The sequence below is a fragment of the Montipora capricornis genome, chromosome 6, assembly GCF_036669925.1.
Source record: "Montipora capricornis isolate CH-2021 chromosome 6, ASM3666992v2, whole genome shotgun sequence".
Lineage (NCBI taxonomy): Eukaryota > Metazoa > Cnidaria > Anthozoa > Scleractinia > Acroporidae > Montipora > Montipora capricornis.
The window spans coordinates 65,300,435-65,310,434 of record NC_090888.1 but is presented as its reverse complement, the minus strand read 5'-3'; the positions used below and the strand labels follow the sequence as shown (position 1 = coordinate 65,310,434).

At 40.9% G+C, this 10,000-nt stretch overlaps 1 protein-coding gene across 1 annotated transcript in view; it reads right to left on the bottom strand.

Moving 5' to 3' along the window:
- The window catches only part of LOC138052899 (serine-protein kinase ATM-like), a 90,196-nt gene that overhangs the window by 400 nt on the left and 79,796 nt on the right, over nucleotides 1–10,000 (bottom strand). The window contains 8 exon segments of the mRNA XM_068899495.1: nucleotides 1–305; nucleotides 931–1,109; nucleotides 2,764–2,850; nucleotides 3,450–3,570; nucleotides 4,864–4,905; nucleotides 7,136–7,294; nucleotides 8,336–8,452; nucleotides 9,380–9,520. The exon segment at nucleotides 1–305 is cut by the window's left edge and continues 400 nt beyond it. Of these exon segments, the coding sequence (XP_068755596.1) occupies nucleotides 1–305; nucleotides 931–1,109; nucleotides 2,764–2,850; nucleotides 3,450–3,570; nucleotides 4,864–4,905; nucleotides 7,136–7,294; nucleotides 8,336–8,452; nucleotides 9,380–9,520 (1,151 nt within the window).

Below are 10,000 nucleotides of genomic sequence, written 5' to 3'. Positions count from 1 at the left end.
AATCGACACAAATTCTTAGGATCCATTGCCTCTCGTATGAGATGTTTGACCTGTCCTGACACGCTTAAATGCACGCCATCTTCGACCCCATCCAACTTCTGTTTCAGTCGTAGCAGCATTCGTTTTGCCATCTTGTTTACATTGTCCTCAAAGGCCGCATTTTCCGTTGCCATCACCGAACCGTCAAGGCAGTCACTCGTGGTGTTCGAAGGAGTGACATCGTAAAGGTCTTCCTCTGCTTTCTGAAGTGCCTTTCGTTTTTCAGGACTGAGTGTCCATGACGACAAAGGGTCATAAAGGAGAACCTGAAGAGAAAAAAGGGATTGAAAGGAAAAAATTAGCACCCCTTCCTAATGAGCCTAACGGCTTTTGCAAACATTGTTGACAACGTTAATCATCGACGTCCAACATCTAAGATATCGAAGTGATGCACTTATCGATGATGCCTCGGCCATATTCGGAAAACTAAGGCGGAATTTCTTATCTTCCGATTACTAGTCCGGATAACCAGTTCATCATTGACAAGATGGATCGCGCAAATGTTCGGTCAGCAGAACCAATTCAAAATGTAGAGGCACATTTCGTCTGCTCTGAATTCTATAAGCGTGGTCCCACAATAGCGCCTTTGAACAGGGGCACCAAACGTCCAGCACGAATAAGGACCAACTACATTGCTTAAAATTCACTATTTCCTTCACAAAAGTTACAAGAGGCCAGCTTCCAACGTTTCATGCGGGACGAATGTCATCTGAACCTAGTGTTATGACCCACCGTAGCTCACAGGCATCTTGCTGCTCATGATCCGAACTGGTCATCGGTAGATCAGAGGTTCGGCTCCTCTCCGGAGGACTCGGAATTTTTCCGACTACGCCTTTGCCACCATCGGTAACCTTGCAATAATTTTTCCCAAGACCACAAGAATTCGCTAACCTCAACAATAGTCCTAAGTGATTCTTGAGATGTCCTCATAACTTCCATTGTCTTCTCGCAGCATCGTCTGTACACTCCCTCCACGCCGGTCAGCCCCATACCATCCACAAGGTCACGTGTCAGACGAAACGGAACAGTCTCAGGCGTCGGTAGAAATTTCCCTTGCTCAAACGCTACACCTAAAAAATCAAAATAACGTTTTGAACCCTACGATAACTGAAATGCACCCATTTGAAGCTCTTCAGTCGCATATGCGCTGCGCATAACTTATTGGAAAGATTACGTTTTTGCAAACGTTGGCTGATTAGAGTGTAATGTGAAGTGCTAGGTTTCTACCCCATATGAACCATGTGAGCGATAGCCCTACTAATGGAAATGGGCCTACACAAGGACAGAGAAAAACCCTGACCACCTTATTGGTCGAGCATCTTCTTTCGTAGCTATGGACAGCTGTTTTGTCGCCACTAAATCGGAGTAAAACAAAAGCAGAAGCGAATTCTGAGAAAGGCTTCAAAAAATTTCGCTAAACATGTACATGGGTATGGGTACAGGTGCGTGGATATAAACATGGCATAAAACGGGAACGGTCAACCATAGTATGGTAGCCCTAGGATATGATTTTAAGGATCTGGGGCCCGTTTCTCAAAAGTCCCGATAACTTTTCGGGCCCGAAAAGCCATTTGTGAAACTGTCAACCGCTTGCTTTGGAAAGTCGATCTTTTAAGTGTGACGACTTAAATCCTCTCCGTTCTTCAGATACAAAGGGAATTGTGTCACCGAAAATGGCGCGTAAAGTTTCGGGACTTTCCCTGCACGGGTAATGGATTGCGCGCATTCGTGAAAGAGCATATGGTGGTAACATGGTGGTCCGCTTTGAATCCTCAAACACCATAATACCAAAAACAAATTGCATATAAATGTTAAGAGAGCCTGCGTTATTCTTTTTAAAGGACAATTAAAAAGGGCGTAAACTCAAAAAATTTTGTCGTAACGATGAATATCCCACGCGCGTTAGAGTAAAAATATTTTACCCCCCTTACCCAAAAACGTAACTGTCTTTCTTTCCGCAGCTTCCGTTATGTAAGTTTTACAAAACAAACAGTCATTTAAAACCAATTCCCGAAAACTAGTCAATAGTATGAATCTCTCAAGATTTTGAAGTACAAAACTGTCTCTGACATCAAAGCGGGGACATGTAAGGTAAGCAGTAACGAAAGGAAAACCTGGAAAATTCAGACTTGTTTCATTCTATAAGCTCTGTGCAGGAGCTGGTCGTTTTGTGAGTTCATAATAAAACCGTACAACAGATCATAGTTAATAGATGTAGGCTGGTTATGAAACTCGACAAGTTTCTTTGTTTCATGTTTTTGTTCGCTTTTTTGGCCTTGACCCTGCACAAAGCCCGGCAGGATAGTCAATCAAAAGCTTCGACTAATTTATTCGAAATTAACTTACGAACCAAAAACAAAAGATTGTGCAGGGTCACGGTCGGTTCAACATCTAATTGCGACTGTATTGTTCCTGCTTTTGAAATTCCCACGGTATCATAACCAGTCCCTAGATTAACTATGAACAGATGTAGATAGGATGAGATTGCACTGATATAGTTTCCTCAAATACTGAACAAGCGCCCGTCTCTCACTACCTCCCTTGTGGATGGAATGATCACCGCTAAATTAAAGGTAAGGGGACTTTAAGAGAATACGTAAAACTAACCATTAGGTTTAGTTTGCAAATAACAGAGACAACAGGATATAGGTGCACCCAAGGCTAGCAAATAATTCTCAAGGTTTCGGGTTTTTTTAGAGCGTTTCTTGCTTCTTTCGTGCTTACCCAAGTCGATGTGCACAAGTTCTGCTGTGTTGCAGTCGACGAGGATGTTCTGGACGTGACGGTCTCCCAAACCAACAATGTACCCAACTAGAGATGAAAAAATAAAAACACCTGTATTTGAAAACGGAGCTAACAAAACAGCTCTTGGTCAATAAAACAAGATTTTACGTTAGAAAAAAAAACCAGATTAACCAACCAACACTAATTCTACAATTCAACTGAACAATAAGAAAACGAATACAATTTATATAAAGTACTCTGAAAGAAGAAAATGTACGAAACAAGTAATTACAAAATGTGGCACGCCATAGTAACGACAACCGCGAAGAAAATGAAAAATGCGAAAGTGGCGATAATGATCTTGCACAAAAATTAAGGACCAAAGCAGCCTAAAGGAAACGTTAAAACTAACTCATATACTTGCAAACAAACTTGTTAAAAAGACCATGGAGAGCAATTCCGATGAACTGATAAGTTGAAAATAGCACTTCTGCATCATTCTTGAGGCACAAAATAATATACAGTAGCTATAAGGAATCGAAAAATGAACACTTAACAGAGATGTTCTCGGATGGGCTGAGAAAATTTTGCGAGATTCAGTTTTAATCGAATCCTTTGGTTAAATGATTCAAGAACAAAGCTTTTACAAAATTGCTTTAAAAAAATCAACCAAACTGCATTGTCACCTATGGACGAAATAGCAGCGCCTCTTGTGTAAGTTAGTCTTCTCTCGAACCACACCGCGGGATCAGGAAACTTCTCAAGAAAGAAGTGTCGGAACACTGGTTTAAAGTGCTCCATTATCTCCTGCAAAAACAACGAAAGCAATAAATTTCGGGTCCGAAATAGAATGGCTGAACCAAAATACAAGGATTTACATCAGTGAAGAAGAGTACAAATTTTAATTGTTGTTCATGCTGTGTAAAAATGACATGGGTGCAGAGGGCAAGAAAATAGCGACTTAAAGATCTACGACGGCGCCGTCGACGAAAGCTTCACTTCAAGATAATTTTTAGACTATCGCAAGTCAATCGCGAAAGACTTACCATAGTGCAAAGATATATCTTGAAGTGAGGTTTTCGTCTTGTTCAAGTCGTACAGTGAGAGCAAAATATCGTAAAAACAAATTGAACAAACAGGTTCAGAGTAAAAATAGAGAAAGACAGGTTCGTATTTATATGCTCGTGTTGTCGTCAAAACCTCAAAATTTGGTGATTTCATCGCCGTCGAGGAAAATATGTGCTAACATGCGTGCCGCACGTGCATCATGTTTTCTTTCCTCTTTTAACCAATGATATGACTGTTTTGTGGCGTTGTCGATGCCGTAGCCATCGTCCTTTCTGAACTCCCTGCTAACATTCAGAGGGTAAACAAGCACCGGAAAGGGCGGGAAAAGGGCAGGAAATGGGCGAGAAAAGAGCGGGAAAACGACTTACTGGCAAGGAGCGCAGAAAAAGCAAGGGGAACAATGGCAACTGAATATGCGTCGCGTTGAGTCTTACCATAGTTAATAGATGTAGGCTGGTTATGAAACTCGACAAGTTTCTTTGTTTCATGTTTTTGTTCGCTTTTTTGGCCTTGACCCTGCACAAAACCCGACAAAAGCACGCTTTTTTCGGCAGGATAACCAATCAAAAGCTTCGACTAATTTATTCGAAATTTAGAGTGCGTTCGATTGACCGTATTCCGGAATAAGAATACATGGAATATAAGTTAGAAATCCTTCGTTTTTACGGAGATTCGCATTAAAATTGTCAAACATCTGCTAAAATGCTATTTTAAACATATTTTTTTTCTTGCTTCTTCGAAACGCGCCGTTTTAATCATCACTCCACGTATTCTTATTCCGGAATAGGGTCAATCGAACGCGCCCTAACTTGCGAACCAAAAACAAAAGATTGTGCAGGGTCACGGTCGGTTCAACATCTAATTGCGACTGTATTGTTCCTGCTTTTGAAATTCCTAGGGTTTCATAACCAGTTCCTAGATTAACTATGGTCTTACACGTAAGGGTTCTTTAATCAATTAATCAATCCCCCGTGACGGCACAACTCTGTAAGAATTTTTTAATGTAGTTTTGTCTCCCAAAAGCTCACTTGCCTGGTACACTTCGTAACGTGGTTTTCTTGCATCATCACCCAGCTGAAATGGACATAGAATAGAATAAAGAGTATGAAAAGTAAACATTAAAGGAGTCTGGACTGCTGTTTTATCGGATGTGATATTTCAAAACTATACACCCGTCGTTTCTTCGTTTCCGGTTTACGAACATGTAAACATGAGGAAAGAAGGAGTATGTCTTCGAAAGCCAAATAGTTTTTCGACGGTACACTGAAAAGCAGCGCGCAGCATAGACTGGAACCCACTTTACGGTTTTCCCTAGAGAGCGATCATTCCCTTCATTCTGCTGTCGGGAGCAGAAAACCTGCGCTATTCTGTTCATACTTAAGACGATGCAATGATTACCGAATATTGTGCTTATTTCTCTTTAACAGTTATTCACCGGAGTGTGGAGGTTATATCCACCTCTTTCACTAACACTGAAGTGAATAATTGTATAATTGTTTGAATACATACCCTGCCCCAATCTGCATAACTAACAGACCAAATTAGTACTTCTCGAAACGGTCATGATTACATGTGCAAGACGCCATTTTGTTTCTCTTTCTTTAATCACCCTAAGTTGCCCCAATCAGAACCCGCGAAAAGCTCTATTGACTTGCGCGGGTGCTTACTGATCCGGGATATTTCAAAAGAACTGCATCATTTCGTAAAACCAGAAACGAAGCCAAACTTGAGGCCAACAAAGAAAACATTCGAATAGATCGTGCACTGTTCTCGGGGGTGGACTGAATGGAGATACGATAGAGGCGATATAATTTGCATATTTAATGCCAACGAACGAAGCACAGACTATGATTTGCGCAATTTCTCTCGTAAACTGATATTGCCCAGGCCGTGTACTAACTACTTGAAACGAAGTTTAAGTTACAGCGGTGCTTTGTTGTGGAACTCCTAACCGGAAAATGTGAGAGGAATTAAAATCAATCAGGAAATTTAAAGAGCAAATCAAACATCCATTTGCGTCAGCCTCACCCGGCAGTCTTGTAAAAGAGTATGTCGATAGAATCAAAAATAGTGTTTTCCTGCTCTGGAATAATCATTTTAAAATATAATAATATATATGCTTCAGTGCCATATATCAAGGGCACTTCGGAACGCCTCCAACGAGCATTTAAATCATACATGGTCACACTTGTCCACAAGCCTTCAATAGGCCCTTTGGAAAATACCATAATACTCTTTGTTTGTTCCCCCAAATTGTACATAAGCATTGTTTTATTGTTTTCTCTTGGGACCATTGTTAGTCCCGAGAGAAACTGGAAACAATGATTATGCAAAATTTGGGGGAACAAACAAAGAGTATTATGGTATTTTTCGAAGTGGCCTATAGGTGTTTTGCAACCAATCTCTGGAGACTCATATAAAAATGCTGCAATGTACAATAGACCAATTGAAATTCAGTCCTAAACAAAAGACATCATCTCGAGGCTCTGGGGAATAAATATAAGGATTTGTATGAGTTTATTCCCCAGAGCCTCGAGATGATGCCTTTTGTTTTGGACTGAATTTTAATATATCGAAAGTAGTCAATTGCTGGTGGACGAACTAAAGGAAGAAATGAGGGATCTTCTGTTTTCGTCCACCAACATGGCGGCGATGACGTAACGTGAAAACCACCTATTCCTTAAGGTCACAACTATTTCGTGTTAAGGATAAAACAGAAAACCTTAAAAAATGTGGAACAGTATATCACATCCATTGCAAACAATGCGACAAAGATTATGAGGGCGAAACTTCTCGGTAATTAGAAACTCGAGTAAAGGAACATCTTTCTAGGAATGCGTCTATCTGCTGTTCATGAACATTGCCAGCTCACGGGTCATTCAGTGGATTCCAGCATAACAAAAGTTCCTGCCACGGAGAATAACACATTCAAACGCCGCATAAGGGGGCAATTAAGATAAGATTAAGTAAGCCCTCTTTGAACAGAGACAATAGCTTCGAATTAGCCAGCATCCATGACACCATATTAGCTCCCTCGAGACCATTATATAACCCTTCTTAACATTCAAATTTGCATTGTGGCTGACGAAGTTCGGTGGATCCGAACGAAATATCCCACTTTTTAGTTTCTAATTGCGCTGTGAGTACCGAAATTTTTATATTTGTAGGTCGATAGTTTTTAGTCTAATTTGTAATTAGATTTTTACTCTATTGTTACTGAAGATTTTACCGACTTTTCTTTCTTAATAAAGGATCTACTTCTTTCGAATCCGACGGCGAGAATAAACAAACATGGTCTATTTACCTTGACCTGTTTTCTACAGTCCAGTGATGTCCAGTCCCCAGGGTAGTACCGTGAGTGGGCCCCAGCCTTAGGTCCTGGTCGACCAATCAGATACTCTCCCAACGGAACAGTGTCTTCACACCATTCAACAATTCCACTGCGCTGCGATAAAGGAATGACCTAGGAAAAACAAGGGAATGGCGAAGAAATTTACAAGGATGAGTACCGTTTCTTAATGGGCCATTCCGAGTTGCTGTTAGTCGCGGTTTCGAAGTGAGTCTTGGTGCTCAAACTATTGTAAGGGAAATAAGTTTGATTTGCATAAGAATACGCAACTCAATTACATTTGAATGATTGTGCACCAGGACTCATTTTGAAACTGAGACATGCAGCAACTCGGAAATGGGCTATTAGGGTAGCCTCCTTCGCAGACGTTTTTAGGACGAGCCGCGAAGGAAGCTATAATTAGAAATAGGGGTAAAACGTTTTTATAAAATTAGGGGACGTTAGCAAGGGCTGCGGCGAGGGCGTCAAATCATTGTGACAATGTGGTTTACCTGTAGTCAACAGACAGTTAAAATAATGAAAGGTTACTTATCATTACAAATCCTTTGGTCAGGTATTTGACATTTTGTTATCAATACAACAATGATAAGCAGGAGATTTTCCAAGGCATCTACAAGTTGTGTAATATGGAAGGATACTGATGTTCTGTATTCAAATTGCAGAACACTTATTCTGTCTTTGCTAGCGTGGTGGCTTAAAGGCCCGACTTTAACTAACTGCGTGCCGAGGAACAATTTTCATATATGAAAATCCTGTCAATGCTGAAATTCATCCAATCAGATCGATACGATAAGTAATGCGAATTTCCATAACAAAACGAACGGTCAAAAAGCCAGTTGGTTGAAGGTGCGTCTTTAAACTCCGCGCCAACGATCCATAATAGCGTAACGCAATACACTACGTTATAATGGTCACACAATCCAGTCAATTTGCACGCTATCAACAGAGAGGAAAACCTTAAATAACAATGACCACAACCAGGTTTTCTGAGCCCGCGAGACTGAGGACCCCGGCAAACCATTGTTTTAACGAAAACCGCTGGTCAGCAACCTGGTTCTGGTCTGGTCATTGCTGTCTAAGGTCATCCCAACAGAGAGGGCAATGCCAAATCTACCTCTACTTGTTACTCACAGAACCACTCTTTCAAACACGTACCTTATACGTTCTCATCTTTAACTTTCTTTTCCTAGTCTCCGAGTTTTTCATCAACAACTGATTTACCATACCAAACACTTGCTCCATCACAGCGTCCTGGCGCAAATCGTCTCTACCCTGAGAGATGATAATCATTTTGACTTGTTGTTTTCATGTCATTTTGCCGAACGTTCAGTTCGTGTCACTTGTGAATTTAAATCACGCCACTGTCATGTCATGCCACTTCAAGTCAATTGTTCTAGTCATGCCATGTCACTGACAGCGCATTTTAAGTCACTTTAAGGACGTTGCCTACTATTGTTATTGCGCATACGGTCTGCGCATCTCGAGGTAACCGGATTTCTTATGGATGGTGCTTATTAACACAGGGATATTTTTGCGCGGTTGAAAACTATGCGGAAAAAGCAGAACTTAGCAAGTGCTCTTGGTATCCAAAAAGAAAAGTGGGGGTAACCATGCATTTTTCAGAGATAATTAAGCTTCAATTTCAATTTGGCAAAGAACGCCATATATCGCTTTGTATTCTAAAGCTTTTTACAAATATTGTTGATTAATTATCCTCGAAAAATGCGTGGTTACCCCCAATTTTCTTTTTCAATTTCAATAATACTTGTTAAGATCTGCTTTTCCCCAGCATATTCCGGAAACCTCGCAAAAATATCTTTGAATTAGTAGGCACCGTCCTTAAGTCAAGTGCTCTCTTGCCTTGTCAAGGAGGTACACGACAACATTTTGCAGGTCACTTCGAGTCAAAAAACCAGCAGACCATGTCATGCATTGCTAATTCATGCCAATAGTTTAAGTCATGCCCTGTCATGTCACTGACACCGCAATTCTACGTCACTTCAAGTTATCAACAAGCCAGATCACTTATTAAAAGAAGGGTCGAACATCAGCTTGAATGGAACCTGTGTCACGGACTTCACCTCCCGTTAAGTTGACTTTGGTGTTCGCGAGCAGCATATTACAATCAGGACACTACGCTTGTTAAGATGTCATTTTGAGTTATGCCGTGTGACATGGTTGTGGCAGTAGTTCATTCACCTTCACAAGCTGCCGTCGTTTGACACCATCAGATCCAATACAGAAAATGATCTTGGGTAGGTTCACACCCCCGGCAAGGCAGAACTTTGAATCAAACCCTACCACATGAACCAGGTCATCATAACGACACAATGGGTCAACCTGATGAGAAAACGAGAACAAAACGATTCAGGCGACATTTACTCTCACTTGGCCAAGAAAATCCCTTGTAGGTTTTTTTCCCTTTTTTTAGAAAACTTGGGGTGAAACCAAATTCCCATACAAAGACAGATTACTCTCCAATATCAAACACACCAGAAAGTAAGAATTGAAATTAAGAGGCAAAAATAACCTGGTAAAATAAGTACTTAACACTGATACATTGGCACGCCTTATATTCTACATTTGACAAAAAGGATCGAAAAGACAGGTCTGAGGTGTTCAAAAGGTGGATAACGCTATCCACCGGATATTAAACCACTATCCATTGGCTGGCGCAAATGGTTTCACTATGACATATCCACTGGATAGTGGTTTATCCGGCAGATAGCGCTATCCATTTCTTGAACAACTGAGGTCAGGACGTAGTACTGACTAATAAAGAGGTACGCATAATATTCGATGCGATGCCGTTCCAGTCTA